Source organism: Lithobates pipiens, unplaced genomic scaffold, assembly GCF_037356315.1.
Source record: "Lithobates pipiens isolate NorthernLeopardFrog02 unplaced genomic scaffold, aLitPip1_a1.2 Scaffold_28, whole genome shotgun sequence".
Classification (NCBI taxonomy): Eukaryota; Metazoa; Chordata; class Amphibia; order Anura; family Ranidae; genus Lithobates; species Lithobates pipiens.
In genome coordinates, this window is record NW_027507789.1 from 144,998,494 (window position 1) to 145,020,550 (window position 22,057).

A 22,057-nucleotide genomic window follows, 5' to 3' on the forward strand; every position below is an offset into this window, starting at 1 on the left:
GGCTCGTTCTGTGATCGCAGAGTCCTCTCGGACGTGGCTGATCACAGACTAGGGTAAAGGGCCAATTACAGCTGCCCTTTACCGTGTGATCAGCTGTCAGCCAATGGCAGTTGATCACACGATGTAAACAGAGGCAGTTTAGTCTTTTTTTTTTTTTTAGGAGGAAAGCCGATAACCAGCTTCTGTTAAAGGGAAATCAGTCCCAACATTTCCGGCCTGTGCTGCTAATCAGTGCCCATCAGTACCTCATCATCAATGTCATTTATCAGTGTCAACTATTAGTGCAGCCTCATCAGTGCCCACCAGTGCCACCTTTTAGAGCCCATCAGTGCAGCCTCATCAGTGAAGGAGAAAAATTACCTGTTTGTTATAACTATGAAAATATATATATATTTTTTTTTAAACTTTCAGTGTTTGTTTAGCAAAAAATAAAAACCCCAGTAGTGATTAAATAACACCAAAAGAAAGCTCTATTTCTGTAAAAAAAATTATAAAAATGTCATATGGGTACAGTGTAGCATGACCGTGCAATTGTCAATCAAAGCGTGAGAGCGCAGAAAGCTGAAAAATAGCCTTGTCAGGAAGGGGGTGAAAGTGCCCAGTAGGCAAATGGTTAATAGGATTATTACCAGATTGAAAATAGGGGAGAAATAGTGTGAAAAAAAAAAAAATCAATGTAGCCACCACATCTAAGGACCACTAACTTGCAATACTATCTGCACCACTCTGCCAAACATCTTTTATATGAAAAATCAAAGGAGCCGGGAAAGAATTATTGGATAATCAGTGGGTGTATCCAATAATTCCTTGTAGGCTGAATGAAAAAAAAAAAAGGTCAGTGTATAGCCAGCTTAAATTATAATTTTAGATATGGATTTTATTGCAGTTACATTGGGCGACCAGAGACCAATATAAATATGTAGGCGTCTTAACTGAACAATTGCTGGGGAATCTGTAATATTGGCCACTACTACACTGATAGGAGCACTCTTCTGAGTCCAGTGCTGAGCAGCTTCCCTTCTGTATATGGTACTAGATATAGTGATCCCTCTACATCAGATATCACTAAATGGTGGACCACCTCAATGCTCCGTCCAGCCCTCCATTTAGGATCTGCTTTTTTGTCTTCAGCCGCCGCTGCCCGCTGGCTGTTGTCTTTACATAGCTGACATTGGAAGAGCAGCACAGCGATGCACAGAGGGCGGGGGGCTGGCCCTGCATTCCAACAACCAATCAGTTAACTGGGGCAGATCCTGCCCTCCATCCATCCCTTTGCTGCACTTCCGATGTCAGCTGCTGTGCCTCCTACTATGCTGTGCCTCCAATGTCAGTTGCTGTGCCCTGTGTAGGGTAAGACAGGGAAGAGGGCATGGGTACGGTTATGAAGGACAGAGGGGAAAAGGATCATAAACCGTAATGAAGGAGGAGGGAAGATATAAAACGGAGGCAGGGCTAGAGATGTGAAGGCCCAGAAAAAAAAAAGTTTTTTTTCCTGAAGGCTTTTTTGTTTTTTTCCCAAAAATTGAAAAAAAGAAAAAAAATTGTGTAATATTTTATTTTAACATGATGAATAAAATATTTTAAGACAAAGTGTTCAAATATTTTCCAAATCATTTCTAAAAAAAAATTATGATATCAGATTATTCTAATTTCTGTGCACTGAGTGAGTACAAGCAAGTCCTAGGTAACAAACTGAACCCTCCAATGCAAACACAGTTTGCATTTCTTCTTTAACCCCTTCCCGCCGAGCGTACGCAGATGTGCGTACTCGGCTTCCGGGGGGTATACCGGGATGATGCCCTGCAGGCATCATCCCGGTACCGTTTTTTTCAGCAGGCGATTGGCTATCCAGGCATAACAACTGATGCGGCTAAAAGCCGCTCGGCTGTTATGCCGGAGGAGCGGGAGGGGACGTCCCCCCTCCCGCCGCCGTTACCGGTGCCCCCGCTCGATCGGGAGCACCGATTCAAATTCCGCTGCCTCCGGCTGCTGTGGAGGAACTGGAACGAAGCCGTAATCGGCTTCGTTCCAGTCTCCTCATAGTAAACACGAAAGCGACGTCATGACGTCACTTCCCGTTTACTCGGCTGCCAATGGCGCCGGTTTTAAAAAGATATACGATATTCAGAATCGCCGTTTTCGGCGATCTGAATACATTAAAGTGTAAAGGAGGGGAGGGGTGACATAAAATATTGCAACAATCGCCGTTTTATTCTCTAGAGTCTCTGCTAAAAAAATATATATAATGTTTGGGGTTCCAAGTAATTTACTAGCAAAAAATATGGATTTTAACTTGTAAACACCAAATTCCAAAAATAGGCTTAGTCATGAAAGGGTTAAGGATGTGCTGTGCTGCTGTTGTAATAAGAAAAAGGTTTCAGGTTTGCTTTGCATGTTACTTGGTGTGTTTGGTTTGTTCTGTCCTCTTCACTAGGCCTCAAAAGCAAGAAAATATGGAAGAAAATACAGAGCAACAAAAAGGACCTGAAAGTATATACTTAATTAAAAAAGGTAAGAGTTTACACTTATCTGATTCTGAATCCATAAAACGGAATCATTTAGCTACATTAGTTTATCTTTATAAACTTTTGTGTAAATAATAATTTAATTACCAGTAATCTGGTTCTTCCCCCACCCCCACACACAACCATAGATTAGGCATGGATCCTCAAACTACGGCCCTCCAGCTGTTGCGAAACTACACATCCCATGAGGCATTGTAAAACTCTGACATTCACAGACATGACTAGGCATGATGGGAATTGTAGTTCCTGAACAACTGGAGGGCCATAGTTTGAATACCCATGGATTAGTGTCTTCTTCTTGCAAAGTAGTCATTTTTTCTTGTTTTTATTTCCCACTCCCCTCAGAAAAATGGTGAGACCAACATCTAGCATATGGAGGCATTTTGACATTACAAGTTCTTCTGAAAAGAAAATGTGATTTGCAAATATTGTCAGATGAAATATGCATTTCCAAATGGTACCAGGATGACAAAACACATTCTTGTATGTAACAAGTGTCCTGTAGATATTAAAAACTCCTTCATGGATCGAAGTGAAGAGGACAACAATGACAATGCACAGTTTTTCTCAACGTTCTTGTAACAGAATGACTTTCAATCTTAAAAAGACAAAATTGCAAATGTAGCATTGTTTTAAATTTTTCCTAAAATTTACGTTTTTTGTTTTTTTGGGGGGGGGAAAAAGCAGAAATTTTCAGAAAAATTGAAAAAAATGCTACATTAGCACTTTTTTTTGTCTTTTTAAGATTGAACAGGGTTTTTTTCAAAGCCTAAAAATTTCTGGAAATTGTACATCTCTAGGCAGGGTAGAAATGTGAAGGAAGTGATATGAAGGGGCCTGGGGTTCTATAAAGGGGGTGCTATAAATGGGGTGAAAACAGGAATGTGAAGGGGGCTGGGAACTGCAATTTGAAATAGGGGGTGATATAAAGGGGGACCACAGACAAGAATGTGAAGGGGGGGGGGTGATTTGCAGGGGGACTTAGAACACTGATGTAATAAAAAGGATTGTGATGAATGTGAAGGATCTGAGGCTAGCTTCACATTATTGTGTACTGCATATAGGCGGCCCCTCTACTGCAGTGGGCTGCCTTATAAGCAGAAATGCAGTAAAATAAGTCCCTACCATGACCTTTTTTTTTTCTATTGCACTATACCAAGCTGCATGGTTGGTACTGTGGCACTCGCAAAAATGCACCACATTTGCCATTGTGCAGAGACGCCAGTGAGAGTCAAACATGATTCGGACCTCAGCTGGAAAAAATGTTTAACCACTTGCTTACTGGGCACTTAAACCCCCCTCAGTCCCAGACCAATTTTCAGCTTTCAGCGCTGATGCACTTTGAGTGACAATTGCGCGGCCATACAACACTGTACCCAAATGAATTTTTTATCATTTTTTTCCCACAAATAGAGCTTTCTTTTGGTGGTATTTAGTCACAGCTCGGAGTTTTATTTTTTGCTAAACAAACAAAAAAAGATGCAAAAAAAAAAATCATGTTTTAATAGTTTGTTATAAAATTTTGCAAACGGGTCATTTTTCTCCTTCATTGAAGTGCGCTGATTAGGCGGCACTGATAGGCTGCATTGGTGGGCACTGATGGGCTGCATTGGTGGGCACTGATGGGCTGCATTGGTGGGCACTGATAGGCTGCACTGGTGGGCACTGATAGGCATAGTTAAGGCGGCACTAATAGGCACAGATAAGGCAGCACCGATGGGCACAGATAAGGCGGCACTGATGGGCAAAGATGGGCACAGATAAGATGGCACGGATGGGTGGCACGGATAAGTGGCACGGATGGGTGACACGGATGGGCACTGATAGGTACCACAGATAGATGGGACTGATGGGCACTGATAGGTGGCACTGATAGGTGGCTCTGATAGGTGGCACTGCTGGGCACTGATGGGCGGCACTGCTGGGCACTGATGGGCGGCACTGCTGGGCACTGATGGGCGGCACTGGGGTGCAGCACCTGAGGCAGATTTTGGGTGGCACTGTGGGTGGCACTGCTGGGTGGCACTGTGGGCACTGCTGGGTGGCACTGTGGGCACTGCTGGGTGGCACTGTGGGCACTATGGGCACTGCTGGGTGGCACTGACAGGGGGCACTTACTTTATTTCAGGATGGCACTGCGGGTGGCAGGTGGGCACTGGCAGGGGGCAGGTGTCCTTTTAAATTGCTGGCCGTGATCGGGACTGATGTCCCGAACACGGCCGCCGGCGATCGGCTTTTTTTTTTTCTCCTCGCGCTGTCAGCGCGAGGAGGAATACTAGCCGATTACCGGCTCCGTTTTATCACATGATCAGCTGTCATTGGCTGACAGCTGATCACGTGATAAGGGGTCGGGATCGACCCCTTACACGGATCGGTGATCAGGCGAGTCTCACGGACTCGCCGATCACAGAGCGCGCCGCGCGCGCCCCTCAGGGGGCGCGCAGGCCGCTCGTAACCGGGACTACGTCAATAGACGTAGTCCCGAAAATGTGGGTCCGCGCTATTGCCGTCATTTTGCAATAGCGCGGATCCCAAGTGGTTAATGACTGGACCTTCAAGAATTTTAATTCAATACCCTTGCTCTACATATTAGATGCCCTTCTGCATAGTAACATTCAGGGTTTTACACAGCCACCATTTGTAGAATGCTATGTATTCTTTTCAATATTGTCACATGAAAAGATATAAAATATTTACACAAATGTGAGGTACTCACTTTTGTTAGATACTGGGTGTATATTTATTTAGCTGTTAATTTTTTTTGCTACTGCCATGAACTTCCACCAAAGAATGCAAAATAAATGTTCCTGCTCCCAACAATTACAGCAATACAACATATGTGTATGTTAGTTGATCTTTGTACCCATAGTACAGCCCAGAAACCATAGTGCGCATTTTGCTTTTTTTAACCCTACCTAAACCATGCCGACACTAATAAAAAAACCTGCCCAAAATATACTAACCCTGGCACTGACCTAGATCAAACCATAATGTATATGTGCGTTTATTTAAATCTTTCTCCCTAGGAGATATGCAATGCCCCTCTCCCTCCACAGAGAAAACACGGGGGCGGGCTGCACAGTGACTGATCATTGTGATAGCCTCTGATTGGCTATCACAGCAATGAGGTGGCCTGTAACCGAGAGTCTTGGGCACTGATCGTTAGTACAGGACTCAGGGATCCCAGCACAGATGCATTTACACTATATTAACAAAAGTATTGGGACGTCTGCCTGCACATGAACTTTAATGACATCCCAGTCTTAGTCCATAGGGTTCAATATTGAGTTGGCCCACCCTTTCAGCTATAACAGCTTCAACTCTTCTGGGAAGGCTGTCCACCAGGTTTAGGGGGGTGTCTATAGGAATGTTTGACCATTCTTCCAGAAGCACATTTGTGAGGTCAGGCACTGATATGGATGAGAAGGCCTGATTCGCAGTCTCTGCTCTAATTTATCTCAAAGGTGTTCTATTGGGTTGAGGTCAGTACTCTGTGCAGGCCAGTCAAGTTTCTCCACCACAAACTCGCTCAACCATGTCTTTATGGACCTTGCTTTGTACACTGGTATACAGTCATGTTAGAATGGGAAGGTGCCATCCCCAAACTGTTCCCTCAAAGGTGGGAGTATGAAATTGTTCAAAATTTCTTGGTATGCTGACGCCTTAAGGAGTTCCCTTCACTGGAACTAAGGTGACAAGCCCAACCCCTGAAAAACCCCACAACATAACCCCCCCTCCACCAAATGATTTGGACCAGTGCACAAAGCAAGGTGCATAAAGACATAGATGGGCGAATATGGGGTGGAGGTACTTGACTGGCTGGCACAGAGTCCTGACCTCAACCCGATAGAACACCTTTAGGATGAATTAGAGCGGAGAATGCAAATCAGGGCTTCTCATGCACATCAGGGCCTGACCTCACAAATTCTCTTCTGTAAGAATGGTCAAACATTCCCATAGACACTCTCCTAAACCTTGCGGACAGCCTTCCCAGAAGAGTTAAAGCTGTTAAGGTTGTGCTGACTCAATATTGAACTCTACGGACTAAGACTGGGATGCCATTAAAGTTCATGTGTGTAAAGGCAGGTGTCCCAATACTTTTGGTAATATGCTGCCCCACAGATAAATGCTCACTTCCGTGAGGCTGTATATATGAGTATGGTCATTGATTAATGTACACCAAGCTGTGCATGCACAACTCGGCATACATTTTTGCACCATGTCTATGTGCTGGGATGGCTGAACTGCACAGGAGTAAGGTCACTCTGCACTAGCTGCTTAGGATGGCCAAAGACTGGCATGGTGAAAAAGCTTGTAAAAGATGCTAGTGTCAGTGAGGGACCTCATGGGTTTCATACTGATGAAGTTAAGGTAAATACAATACTGTGGAACTTAGCTTTGCTTTAAGGGTTATATAAAGTTGCATGCTTTATTGTTTTTATTTTATTTTTTGCACTGACATCATTTGAGCAGATTTATCTAAAGCCAGCCAACGTTTAGGGGAGTACAAATGTATGATGATAGGCAGTCAGAACTAGTGGTCAAAGCACTATGGACTAAAAGTCCCACCTCTGCACTATTATCCTCAAGTAACCATGGTGTCCAGCCTCAGTAGTAACAGCTTTGGCCTGTGGTGATGGTTCTTTAGGGTGTCAGACTGTTTAAGTAAAGGAATTGAGAACTTTACATCTGTCTTAAGGGGTATACAAAGCCTCATGCTTTTTCTTTTTGTGGCACAGACATGATTTTAGCAGACTATGCAGTAACAATCTGGAGAAAGTCCTAATTTCTTGATTCAAAGCCAGTCAATGTGTAGGTGAGGACAGACATATGTTAGTAGGCAGTAAGACCACTATGGACTAGGAGTCCCAGCTCTGCACTATTGTCCTCAGGTAAACATGGCGTCCAGCCTCAGTAGTGGCAGCTTTGGCCTGTGGTGAGGGACCTCTGGGGTGCCAGACTGTCGAAGGCAAGGTATTGTGGCCTTTACTTCTGTTTTAATGGGGTATATGAAGTCTCACGATTTTTCTTTTCATGGCACCTTCATAGTTTTAGAAGACTAGGCAGTAACAATCTGGGGAGAGTGCCCTTATTTCTTGATTCAAAGCCAATGTGTAGGTGAGGACACCCAAGTGCTGGTAGATGGCCAGTCCTAGTTCCGGAGTGCCATGGACTAGAAGTCCCATCTGTGGGGCATTATCCTCCTCAGGCAATCATGGCGTCCAGCCAGTCCTCCAGATCCTCAGCAGTGACGGCCTTGGCCTCCTTCTCCTCCACGTTGTCCATCATGGTGGGTGTCTCAGGTTCCTCGGCCAAGACAGGGGACTCTGCCTTTCCCTCCAAGACAGGGGCCTCCAGACCCAGCAGGAAGTCCAGCTCCTCGTCCAGGGTCTGGTGGGGAGGCGTGGCCCCTGGGAGAGGAGGCTGAGAGGAAGGCGTGGCCCCTGGGAGAGGAGGCTGAGAGGAAGGCGTGGCCCCTGGGAGAGGAGGCTGAGAGGAAGGCGTGGCCCCTGGGAGAGGAGGCTGAGAGGAAGGCGTGGCCCCTGGGAGAGGAGGCTGGGCCCCCATGATGGGGATGAAATGAGGCAGTTCCTGAGGCAGGCCCTCCTGTACGAGCTCCTCCTCTATATTGAGGGTGATGTGGAGCGGTAGAGTCTGCAGAGCTGCGAGGAGAACCTTGTAGTCCGCACACCCAGGGGCCTCTCCTGCCCCGCTCCCCCATTCCTTCTCCTCAGAGAGCCGGAACTGGGTGTATGAGTCCCCAGCGGAGCTCAGCAGTACGGAGTATTCCTCTCCCCTCCTGAGCACCTCACTCCCCGCCGCCTCGGCCGCTTCATGCTTCTCCGCCGCCTCATAGCGCTCCCAGTTAGAGAGGAGTTTCCTCTTAGAGAAGCCGCCGGTCCGTTCCTCACTCACTTCCGCCGCCTCCCCGCCATTGTCCGCATCCTGGTTCCTGCCCTCCGGAGTTCCTGTGTGCTCCCGGGCCGGTCCCCTGTGTCCTCTGTACACATGTTCCCGGTCACCTCCCCCGCCACGGCCCCGGTACGGCCTACGACCACCACCGCCCCCTCTCCGGTGTCTACTGCGGCCACGTTCCATCTGCTCAGGATGGGTCCGTGCAACCAACAATCTCTTCCCCTTCCTCACGCTTCATACACGCTCTGCGTTCAGTCATTGGTGGGGCAGACTGGGCCCCTCCCATATCGGGCGTTGCCTTGCTCAATAGGCGTGTCTGCTTCCCATTTTATTTATATATCTATAGATAGATATAGATAGGCTCCGCTGACGTTTTCCGGTGTTCTGCCTAATAGAGTCCGGCCATCGATATGTGTCCGTTCCGTACTGCGCATGCGCAGTACGGAGCAGACGAAGCTTCGGAAAATCTCCGAAGCTGAACGGCGCCTGCGCCGTGAGTGGAGGAGGTAGCCCCACTATCCAAGCGGACATAGGGTTTAGAATTTTAGAGGGCCCCTCGCGGGCGAGCTTCGCTCGCCACGCTTCGGGCTCGGCCTCGCTGCGCTCGGCTCTTTTTTATTCTAACTCTATGTCCACTTGGATAGTGGGGATAGAACCTGGACTCACGGCGCAGGCGCCGTTCGTCCTCGGCAATTTTCGGAATCTGTGCTCCTGTGTACTGCGCATGCGCAGTACGCAGAGGACAGCATCTGATGGAGGACCCTAATTGACAAGACACCGGCAGTGGACAGTGGTGGTGTCTATGTGTGTACCCAGAGTTCAATGCAGCCACTGAAATAAGCACCTATCCTTTTTGCAATTTAACCACTTGCTGACTGGCTCACGCCAATATACGTCAGCAGAAGGGCATGTACGTTGCCCTTTAAGAAGCGTGCCCGCCGCCACCTCCGTGAGTGTGATCGCGGGTCCCGTGGACTCGATGTCTACGGGGATACCCACAATCGTCTCACGGAGAGGAAGAACGGGGAGATGCTAATGTAAACAAGCATTTCCCGTTCTGCTTAGTGACAGGACACTAATCACCGCTCCCTGTGATTGGGAGCGGTGATCAGTGTCCTGTCACACACAGCCCCCCCCCCCCATAGTAAGAATCACTCCTTAGGACACATTTAACCCCTGCAGCGTCACCTAGTAGTTAACCCCTTCACTGCCAGTCACATTTACACAGTGATCAATGCATTTTAATTGCACTGATCGCTGTATAAATGTGAATGGTCCCAAAATAGCGCCAAAAGTGTCCGATGTGTCCGCCATAATGTCGCAGTCACAATAAAATCGCTGATCGCCGCCATTACTTGTAAAAAAAAATATTAATAAAAATGGCATAAAACTATCCCTTATTTTGTAGACGCTATAACTTTTGTGCAAACCAAATAAACAATTGCGTTTTTTTTTTTACCAAAAATATGTAGAAGAATACGTATCAGCCAAAACTGAGGAAAAAAATGTTTTTTATATATTTTTTTAGGGATATTTATTATAGCAAAAAGTAAAAAATGTTTTTTTTTTTAAATTGACGCTATTTTTTTGTTTATAGCGCAAAAAAAAACGCAGAGGTGATCAAATACCACCACAAGAAGGCTCTATTTGTGGGGAAAAAAGGATGTCAATTTTGTTTGGGAGCCATGTCACACGACCGCGCAATTGTCAGTTAAAGTGACGCAGTGCCGAATCACAAAAAGTGCTCTGGTCTTTTGCCAGCCAAATGGTCCAGGGTTTAGGTGGTTAATCAATATACAGATCAGCCAACTCTTTTTGATCACTGACAGAATAACCACTAAACTTACAGAAGGTTTTATCCCCCCTTCCTGACCAGGCCATTTTTTGCAATACAACACTGTCTTCCTTTAACTGACAGTTGTGTAATTGTGCAACGCTGTACCCAAATAAAATTGATGTCTTTTTTTCCCCACAAATAGAGGTTTCCTTTGGTGGTATTTGATCACCTTTTCGGTTTTTATTATTTGCGCTATAAACAAAAAAAGTGACAATAAAAAAAAAAAAAAATAAGAAAAAACTTTCTGCTGTAAAACAAATCCAATAAAAAAATAAAAATAAAAATGTATTCATCAATTTAAGCCAATATGTATTCTGCTACATATTTTTGGTAAAAAAAATCCCAATAAGCGTATATATTGATTGGTTTATGCATACATTATAACGTCTACAATCTATGGGATGTATTTATGGAATTTTTTTTTCTTTCTTATTTTTTTTTTTAATACTAGTGATGGTGGCAATCAGCTGCAATATTGCAGTGGAAAAAAAAGCAAAGGATGAGGCGCCTCTGGGTGTAGAGATAACATATACTTTAATTATAAAAACGTATTTAATACAGGCAACTCACATTTTGGATGTGATCTATGAGCATTCAGTCACTTTAAAAGCTGAGCATGGATGTGGTCATCTGATAGTCTGCATCAAGCTGAGGCGCTGTAGCCGCTAGTGGCCAGGAAGTGGCACAGATGCCGGCCATGGAGCGCAGGTCAAAGCAGAACGAAGTCTGGAGCGCCGGCGGAGAGAGATGACATCATGAGGAGGGTGCGACCGGTTTCGTGAGCGTACAGGCTGAGGTTGTTTGACAGCCGCGCTCCTTTATCAAGCCTATTGCAGTGGACACTTGGATACTAACTGACACTTTTGACACTTTGCGGGAACCAGTGACACTAATACAGTGATCAGTGCTAAAAATATGCACTGTCACTGTATTAATGACACTGGCTGAGAGAGGGGTTAACATCAGGGGCAAGGGTTAACTGTGTGCCTAGCCTGTGTTTTGGTTTAGGCCCCTTTCACACTTTTGCCACTTGTCCTGCAACTGTGAAGTCGCATGACATGTCGTCCTCCATGATTTCCAATGAGTACCATTCATATCTGTGTGACTTCAAAGTAGTTCCTGCACTACTTTGGTCCGATTTTGATGTGACCTGAGGTCCATAGACCTCAAGATTACACAGGCATTGCTTCAAGACATGGCAAAGTTGGGCACCTTTCAGGTCGTACAAGTGTAAAATGGGCCTTAGCATGTGTGCTGCTTTCACAGAGACACAGAGATTGTCCCCCGCCCCCCCCCCCCCCCCCCCCCCCGTCAGAACTGACAGCCGTGTTTACATAGGTATATCTCAGTTCTTCATGTTTTACTGACAATCAGAGAGTGCTGGAGGAAATTGAGTCCTTGGGATCCACAGATCAGCTTCTACGTGCCCTCTACAGGCAGAAATGCAAAATCACATGCCTACTAGAAGCGCAATTACCGCACCTGACCATAAAACGCACCTAGGTTTTAGAGGTTGAAAACAAGAAAAAAAAATATTCTGAACCAAATGGTGTACTAAAATATTTTCCAGTGCCCATGAAATGCAGAGTGACCATTACCATAGAAATGCAGAGTGACCATTACCATAGAAATGCAGAGTGACCATTGCCTTACCTGATGTTATCCCAGTGGCCTGCCTATTCCTCCTGTCCTCGGTCCGTCCTCCTCCTCCCCCCCTGGCCATTGTTCCCGAGAGCCAATTCCTGCCTTCGCCTCTTCCTCCGGCCACTCCTGTCAGAGTCACCGGCCTTGCGTTTCTCTGCCTCTATGGTGCCAGGTTTATTGAGGGACAGCTGGCACTTCTCCCTCCTCCATCAGGCCACTATGCACTAGGTGGTTGGGTACGGCTGGGTATCGCCGAGTATGGCTGGATATTACCGGGTATTGCAGGGTATGGCTGGGTATTGGCTGGGTATGGCAGAGTGGTTGGCAGGGTATGGCAGAGTGGTTGGCAGGGTATGGCAGAGTATGGCAGAGTATTGGCAGGGTATGGCAGACTATTGGCAGAGTATTTCAGAGTATTGGCAGGGTATGGAGGGATGGCTGTGACTGCACTTGTCACAGAGCAGCGCTGTGGACACTACACGGCGGTTTGTTTACAAGTGATCGCTCCGTCATTTGACGGAGCGATCACATTGTAAACGGCCGACAGGTGCACCAAGATGGCCGCCGCTCCGGAGCTAGGCCGAAGCCGCGGTCTTTCCTAAGACCGAGGCAGCAGAGCGATCCGGATCGCGGTGGGGGCATATATTCATACCATATATTCATACCAGAAGCAGGCACATTTTCCTCCATATTTCTGGGGGAAAAAAGTGCGTCTTATAGTACGAAATTAGTTCCAAATTTGTTTGACAAAATTTTACTAATTCGTTAATTCGGAAATCAACATTTTCGGAAATTCGAAAATAAGAATGAAAATCTGAACATTAAAAAAAAACTAAAAATAAGAACGAAAATCGGAAATAATAACTATTAAATTATAGGTATTGGAATTTCCTTTCAAATTTGGCTGTTAGTCAACGTAACGAATACGAATTTATCCGAAGTTACAAATGAGCTGAAATAATGAATGCCGTATCTAAATAAATGGAACGTAGAATGGGAAATAGGATGAGTCAATGTCCTACGCATAAAAGGAGTATGATAATGGTTTTGTATGTACAAGTAAAATAGAGAGAAATATTAAGATTGAGGATACTCTTGATACCTATATTGCAAGTAAATTATAATGTGGTGTATTAGTTGTAATGTTTGGCGCTCTCATCAATAAACACCTTTTTGTTGATTAAAAAAAATAAAAATAAATGGAACGTAACAAATTAATAATAATAAATAAAAAATAAAAAATAAGAATAATAAAAACGTTTTATTATTATTAATAATTATTCATTCGTTCTGTTTCATTTGTTTGCAGCATTCGTTATTTTGGATAATTCGTAACTTCAGATACATTTGTATTCGTTATGTTCACTAACAGCCAAATTTGAAAGGAAATTTCAATACCTATAATTTAATATTTAGTTATTATTAGTTATTGTTTCGGATTTTTGTACTTTTGAATTTTCTTTCTTATTTTTGGATTTTCGAGTTTTTGAATTTCCAAATTTTCAGAAATTTCAGAATTTTCAGGATTTCTGAAGTTTTGAGTTTCCGGAAAAAACAAACACATTTTTCGGGAGTGCACATGTCTAGTGCCTACAGCAGCTTCCGCCCTGTAGCAGTAAAAGGGCTATAGGGTGGTCAACAAGTGGTTAAGTAAATAACACTGATTAGCTCATGGCAACTGAAAGTGGGATATATTAGAGAGTAAGTAAACATGTTGTCCCTGAAGTTGATGTGTTGAAAGCAGATAAAATGGACATCGCAGTTTGTTGACCCTTGTCGACAGCCAAAAGCACCTACAATGGGCATGTGAGCATCAGAAGTGGACCATAAAGCAATGGAAGAAGGTCAACTGGTCTCATGAATCATGTTTTTCTTTTATATTATGTGGCTGGTCGGAGGTTTGTGTCTCACTTCCCCGATGAAGAGATGGCACCAGGATGTAGCATGGAAAGAAGGAACGCTGGCAGACCGTGTGATTCTTTGGGCAATGTTCTGTCATTCATGTGGATGCTACTTGACACTTACTACCTACCTAAACATTGTTGCTGACCAAGTACACCCCTTGATGGAAAAGGTATTCTCTGAAGGCAGTGACCCCCCTTTAACGGGATAATGCACCTTGCCACACTACAAAAATGTTTCAAGAATGGTTTGAGAAACAAAACTACAAGTTTGAGTTGTTGGTCTCCAGATATCAATCAAATCGAGCATCTGTGGGATGTGCAGTACTTGAAAAAATAAAATAAAATTCATGGAGGCCCCACTTCACAAGTTGCAGGACTTAAAGGATCTGCCAGATACCACAGAATACATTCAGAGGTCTAGGAGAGTCCATAACTCGATGAATCAGGGCTGTCCTGGTGTCAAAAGGGAGACCTACTCAATGTTGAGGGATATAACTTGGCTAGGGGTTGGAAATTATGGGATGCCCACTTGACTTCAAAACAACTTCAGGCACAACTCTTCTTATAACAGTCTCTATATACAGTCTATATTCACTCCTCTGCTTCCTCCTGCATTTTCTTGCAGAACACCGCTGGCACACTTATGGTGGACCGGACAAGTCACTCAGTCAGATTAGAGCAAAAGCCCGTTGGAGGCAGGAACCCGAGACCCCTTAGATGTGTAGCAAAAGTCAGTGTCCAGCTTTAATCACTCCTCCTGTGTCTACTGATCCCAGCACCACCTCTTCAGGCACTGCCAACATGCCTGGCTGCAGCTTCCCCTTTACTTGCCCTCCTAGCTAACTTCTCCACACTCCTCCCAGACTGATTACTCACGAGCCCACGCGGCTGACTTCTCAGGAGATCCCCCAGACATGCTGACCTTCTCCCGCTGTCCTCTCCTTGCTCCCGTGCCTCCATAAAGGGCTTCCTCCGTGTGTTGTGTGGGATCCTTCCAGCACCCGAGCCCCAGGTCCAAGACAACCCTCCTCCCCAACTAGGGGGCGCCCTGTGAAGGCCTCCGACAGCCTTCTCAGCACTCCATCGCCATCTTCCACCCTACTCCCCTGCTGGCATGGTTCATGTATATTTTTGAGGTGAGCCTGTTCCCTGCCAGCCCATTTGTTGTGGATTGGCCTTGGTCCTCATAAATATGCATGACAGCCCCTTCTAGTTTCCACCCACTACATCTAGAACCTTCTCCAAAGTTCCAGAAAACAGAGGGATTCACCAGAAGAGCTGTCAGATGTGTCATCCAGCCTCCCTGAGACACTCAACCTTGACCCGGATTCAGCCTAGGCCTGGATCTCAGCCAAGCCGACATACCTACACTAGAAACTAAATGATTTACATCTAGCACACTAGCTAGAGGGTGCTATATCAATATTAGGTTATTAGGTGGCTGGTCCCAAAGCAAAATCATTGAATCAATATGAAGCCAATGCTGAATAATAATCCTGACATATGCAGTGTGTGTCTACAAATTTTATAGTAGTTACTACAAACTATTAAGCCCTGTGCACAGGGCCGAATGGCGGGAGGCGTCAGCCGGTTCAGTAGGAACTGGCCAACGTCCCCTGGGCGTCTCCTTGTCAGAACACAATAGAACAGCAGGGGAGATCACTGTACTAACATTGTGTTAATACAGTGGCTCCGACCTGAGCTGTCAGTTTGTTTTTTTCATTCAACCCAGTGGTGTGTACTAGACTTTGTAGTGCTAAGACCCTGCACGTGTGGTCCCTCCCAAGCAGACCAGTGGAGTCGACAACAGTCTTCCTGATTACTAGCCACACCAATGCCAGTGTTTCCAGACCAGAGCAGCCAGAACAGTGTTCCTAATCACTGCCACACCAGTGCCAGTGTCATCAGACCAGTGCAGCCATCAACAGTGTTCCTAATCACTGCCACACCAGTGCCAGGGTTTCCAGATCAGTGCAGTCATCAACAGTGTTCCTAACCTAAGGTGACCAGATTTTTAAAATGAAATCCGGGGACATACTTTTTTTTTTTTACTAGTAATGGCACCAATCAGCGATTCATAGCGGGACTGCGATAAAAAGGATGTTCAATAGCCAATATCTTCAGTCTCGTACTTGCTTCAGAGCATGCGTTGTTTTTGGTCCGTTGGAACAGCATACAGACAAGCGGTTTTCCCTATAGGAAATGGTTCAGTCGGAAATATTTAGAACATGTTCTATTTCTAGATCCGTCAGAATAAAAAAAAAAAAGGCAGATGAGGCACACACACGCTCGGAATATCTGATGAAAAGATTCTGGCTGACTTTTTCTGTCTGACATTCCGCTCATGTGTACGCGGCATTAGTGACACTTTAGACACTTTGTGGGAACCAGTTACACTAATACAGTGATCAGTGCTAAAAATATGTACTGTCACTGTACTAATGACACTGGCTGGGAAGGGGATAACATCTAGAGCAATCAATGGGTTAAATGTGTACCTAACAAGTGTTTTCTCATTGTGGGGAGGTGCTTTTACTAAGGGAAGACATAGATCCCTGTACCTGCTTTGCAGGAACACAGGATCAATGTTTTCCATACTGACAGAATGGTGAACTGCCTTGTTTACATAGGTAGACCACTAGGCGAGTCCGCCGGATCCGCTGATTGGCTCTGACACTCAGAAATGCAGGATCACGTATATAAGTGATCCTGCGCAGCGCGACCGCCTTGTAGCAGTAAATCTGCTATCAGGCGATCGGAAACTGGTTAAGATCATCAGCATTATGATAACTCACAGGCAGGGGGCGCTCTATCGTGGCTCTGGCTGGCTCTGTGACAGTGTGTCACATACCATGGCTGCTGGGTGCTGATTTTGTTAACTTCTGACCAATAAGTACCTGCTGCCTGTGAGTTCTGATACCATCCATTATGCCAGAGAGACAGACACAGTGAAATGTAGTCTATTCACAGACACCCCCAAAGCACGCCTGTGTTGAAGCCTTGAAGGCACTGGCAGCCCCACGATTGGATCTGCTTCCCCTGCTGCTGGACATCGAGAGCTTAGCTCAGCTGCCTCTCTCTGCCCATCGCTGCCACCTGCCTCACAGCCTTTCAGGTCTCACTCTCCGGGCCCCGGCTACTACTGGGTGGGGAGCAGAGGAAAATTACTCTGCCAGGGAAGGCAAGGAGGTAATCAGGCTGGGATTTGAGCCAAGGCAGAAGAACATGTGAGCGGAGCTGAATGGACATGTGCCGGAAACTGAAGAAATAGTCCACCCGCTCTGACCAGCACATCATCATCAGAAAGGGACACAGATAATGGAAAAATACACCCCCCTAAGCTAGTAGGAGCGGGGGTGTGTAATTCAGATTTTTTTTTATTCTGCACTGACTGTCTTTGAAAATTGCCCCAGCTCATGTTGAAGTCAAATACGGGGACAAGGGGGGCGGGGCCGGATGTGAACCTAGAAGGACGTGTGGTGCTGGAGCTCCTGCCATCCTGAACTGAATCCTATGCCATCCTTCGCCAGTTTCTTCTTGGGGACGGCCAATTTCTGTTCCCTGTGCCTCTGACATCCCGCTGAGTAACGGGGAGGCAATATTGGCGCGGAGAGCGGTGCTTCTGGAGGATCCGTGGATTGAGGCCTAGTCGCCGCGCGGTGTCCGGCCGCCATCTTGCGGCCTGTGAAGCCTCCGGACCGACCGCTGTGGAGTACCGGTGTGCGGGACTCGGCTGCACGGGGTCGCGGGAAGGAGACGAACCCGCGGGACTTACCGCCGGGCGCAGATGCAGTGACTGCCCGCTCCGTAGCAATCGGCCGCGGACGGCCGCACGGTGGTACATCCGCGGTTGGGAGGACTGTCTATTGTGTGGAGGCCCTGTTACATCCTTGCCTGGAGCGGTGAGTCCTAACCTTGGGGCACTACTAGCAGCACAGGAGAGGTGGAGAGAGGAGAGGGAGAGAGGGTGACGGCCCTGGTACCGTTCTCTGCTGATTTCCTTACTGGGCAGCTGCACTGACTGTACTGCATGACTTAAGGGGCCTTAATCCACTTTCCCAACACATAGCAGGACTGTATGCATGCTATCTGGAATTGTCTCTGGCTGTGAGAGGATCTTTGGGGCTACCAGAACTGTGTGCCCTTTTTTTTTTTTTTTGTTATCCTGATCATTCCCCTGAAGCTGATTATCCTTAAAGGGTCGTACCACCTCTCTCTACACACACGTATACTTCAGGCCAGCTTGCCCGTCATCTTTTCCTCATGCCCTCCAAAGGCAAGTCTGCGGCTAAGAAAGCACCGTTACAGCCCGCGCAGTCTCCTAGTGACTTTCTAAATCAATTCAAGGCTTTAATGGCGGATATGGAGCAGGCGGCTCCTCAGGAGGCTTCTCCAGCTGCACCCACTTTGCCTCCAACTAATGATACCACTGTTATTCTGGCAGCGATTGAGCAAAGCAGAACATCCTTGTTGGTGCGTATAGACCACCTGGCGGAGGAATGCAACCTTATAAGAGCGGATTTTGATAAATTCCGGGGCAGGCTCTCGGAGACTGAATCGCGCATCTCAGCAGCGGAGGACACTACTCACCGTCATGATGAGGCCATCCAAGCGCTGCAACGTACGGTTCAGACTCTGGTGGCCAAGTCGGATGACGCTGAGAACCGTTTGCGCAGGAACAATGTCAGGGTCTTGGGCCTGCCGGAGGGAGCAGAGGGGGACCGTCCGGCTGAATTTGCCGAAAATTTCTTTAAATCGTTGCTTCACTTGACCGATGTCCCACCGACGTATGTGGACGAGCGGGCTCACAGGGTCCCGACCAGTCGGGGTCCCCCGGGGGCCCCTCCCAGACCCTTCTTGGTGCGCCTTCTCAATTTCCGGGACCGAGATCGGATTCTGCGTGAGGCTCGTAAACATCAGACCCTGCCTTTTGAGAACACGGTGGTGCATTTGTATCCGGATTTCTCTGCTGATCTTTAGAGACGACGCAAGACCTTTACAGATGTCCGAAGGAGGCTTCGTGAGCGTGAGTTGAAATATTCTATGCTTTACCCCAGCCGACTGCGGGTGCAACATGGAGGATCGGTGAAATTCTTTGAATCTCCCGCGGAAGCTGATCAATTGGCTTCGGTCGCTGTAACTGGCCTGCTAGGTCACTTCTGATTACCTGACGGCAGACTGATTTGCAGCTAACTGTTTTTGTTTTGTTTTCCTTCTTCTTGAATGCCTTGTGTGGTTGCTACCCAGCTGCGGGGGGGCCTGTCTCCCCTCCATAAGTGTCTCCCCCTGGAATGCACTGGATATCCACCAAGCAGCCTGACGTATTTTGGCTGGGGTGGGGGGTGGGCGGTGGTAGTCGATGGCGGCCTTTCCTGTCCGGTCTCCTGCAGGCTACCTGCCTCGGGTGGGGCCGCATGTCCAGGTCGCTTATATCAGTCTTTTTTTCTTTTCTTTTTGTTTTTACCCCCACTTGGATGAACTAGCTAGGGGGAGACGAGGTGAGGCACAGGGTATCCGGATTTCCGCACCGAAGGATGGACGAGTTGCGAGTGGAGTGGGAGCTCCAGGCACGTGATCACTATGTCCATGTAACTTTTGACTTCTGGTTTACACTTGAACCTCTTTTTGTGGTTCTAGGGCTTATACTTTTTGTCTAATGGTCCTTTTTTGACCCATCAAGGCTATGCCTTCCGGGACTATTTTTGGACACAGTTTGGGGATAAGCTGCGTGCACGTGTTTTTTTCTGTTGTTGCACAGCAGCAGGGTGTTTTTGGGTTCTACAGGGTAATGGGTGGGATAGGTGCAGCCCTCCAGGGTAAATTGTTTATCTATATGCTTAATGTTGTATCTGATCTCAGTCTACAATTGTATATATCACCGATGTCGTTAGTACATTACTATCAGTTTAACGAGTCACGTGGGGAATGATGGCGGGATCGGGAATTAATGTAGTATCATGGAATGTTAGAGGTCTTAATGATAAATTCCGTAGAGCTTTAATGTTTCAATATTTAAAAACGTTTAATCCTGCTGTGGTGTTTTTGCAAGAGACGCATCTGGATGGGAGCAGGGTGCTGGCCTTACGCAGAGCCTGGGTACAGAGAGCGCTGCATGCTACATATTCTACCTACTCCAGGGGAGTGTCAATTTTAATTAGCAAGGCGGTACCGTGCACCATCCACCATGTGCTCTCTGACCCGGGTGGTAGGTTTCTGATGGTTGTGGCAGATATTGGTGCGTGTAAAATGGTTTTGGTGAATGTCTATATCCCACCCCCATTCCAGATTCAGATTCTGTATGACCTTTTGGGTAAATTGGCGCCCTACACGCATCTCCCTCTCCTTATAGCCGGGGACTTTAATGCTATCCTTTCTACTGCGTTGGACTCGTCTAATGCATCTAGAGTGGCGTCGGCCGACCTCTCTGCCTGGGCCGTGGCTGCTTCCCTGACAGAGGTTTGGCGTTGGAAAAACCCTGTCACCAGAGGTTACTCGCACTTATCGAAAACTCATAAATCCTCTTCGAGAATAGATCTAGCATTTGCAAATTCGGCTATGCTTCAATTGGTAGGGGGGGGCAAAATATTTAGCGGGTGGATTTTCTGACCACTCGCCCTTGTCAATTTACATTGGATCCGCCATAGGTCCTGCGGGGAGAGGGTGGAAATTGAACCCGGGGTGGTTGGAGGTGGAAGAGGTGTCCTCTCAAGTAGCGCCACACTTTGCACATTATTGGGAGGATAATGAGGGGTCTGCCGACGCCACCATTGTTTGGGATGCCTTTAAGGCCTGCATGCGGGGGCACTATATTTCGGCCATAAAACAGGCCCGCAGGTCCCATAATCAGAAGGACCAAGAACTGCAGGACAGGGAGAGGGTGTGCGCCATGGAGCACGCGAACAACCAGTCGGATGCCACTTATGGCGCTCTGCTGGAGGCAAGGCGTGCTTTGGCACTCCATTACTCTGATCTAACACACACCTCTAGGACGAAACTGGCTGAATCTATCTTTGAACAAGGGGACAAGAACGGTAAACTGTTGGCCATGCTGGTGGCTGAGCAAAGGGTGCAAACTAATATTCCCTGTATCAGAAACACTCAGGGTGACCTATTGACTACCCCGACGGACATACTAGACACGTTTGTGGAATATTTCAAGACCCTGTATGCACCCATACCGACCTACGACATAGTGGAGCTGGATGGGTTGTTAGCATCATTGCAGGTCCCGAGACTGTCTGAGGCGGATAGGGACTTTTTGGAGGCTGACATCACGACTGAAGAAATTGAAAAAGCTATTAGGTCTTTCCCTCCCCGTAAATCCCCAGGGCCTGACGGCTTCTGCAGCGAGTGGTATAGGCAGCACATGGAAGAATTGGTTCCTCGACTTAAAAAACTGTATGATTACTGCTTGGAGCACAGGTGTCTCCCAGCTTCTTTGCTGGAGGCACAGGTGATCCTACTGCCGAAGCCGGGAAAGGACCCCCTGTCATGTTCTTCTTATAGGCCGATCGCACTGCTGAACCAGGACTTAAAAATTCTAACGAAGGTACTGGCTACCAGACTCTCTCAGGTTATCACGACTCTGGTTGACATAGATCAGACGGGGTTTATTCCGCAGAAATCTACTGACACAAATTTGCGCAGATTGTTCACCCACCTACAGATTGAACACACTGACAAGGGATCTAGAGTGGTAGTTTCCTTGGATATGGCCAAGGCCTTTGATTCCGTAGACTGGCGGTACATGTTGACAGTTCTCAGGAGAATGGGCTTTGGGGAGACCTATGTGACCTGGATTTCTTTGCTTTACAGTGCCCCACGGGCCGGTATCAAGATAGCCAATTCAGTCTCCCACCAATTTAGCGTCGGCAGGGGCACGCGTCAGGGGTGCCCTCTTTCCCCGTTCCTATTTGCATTAGCCATAGAACCACTGGCTATAGCCCTGAGGCTATCGCCTGGGGTTGGCGCACTGGAGGTGGGGGGTATTAGGGAGTGTATAGCGCTCTATGCTGATGACATGCTCCTTTTCCTGAGGGACGCAAGACCATCTTTGGAGGCGGTGTTTGGGGTGCTCGACAAATTTGCGGAGTTCTCCGGGCTCAGGGTTAATTGGGAGAAATCGAACGTGATGGCTATTGACGGGGAGGCGCGAGCGGTGGCGACCACTAGGGTCCCCATCGCCTGGGTGCAAGAAATGAAATACTTGGGAGTGAGAGTTTCACCACGAG

At 47.0% G+C, this 22,057-nt stretch overlaps 1 protein-coding gene across 1 annotated transcript; it reads right to left on the bottom strand.

The window, feature by feature from the left end:
* Positions 1 to 6,922: 6,922 nt before the first annotated feature.
* On the bottom strand, positions 6,923 to 8,688 carry AVEN (apoptosis and caspase activation inhibitor). The gene has a single exon (XM_077459640.1). The coding sequence runs from the start codon at positions 8,622 to 8,624 to the stop codon at positions 7,731 to 7,733; it is 894 nt and encodes a 297-aa protein (XP_077315766.1). The 5' UTR covers positions 8,625 to 8,688; the 3' UTR covers positions 6,923 to 7,730.
* Positions 8,689 to 22,057: the final 13,369 nt, after the last annotated feature.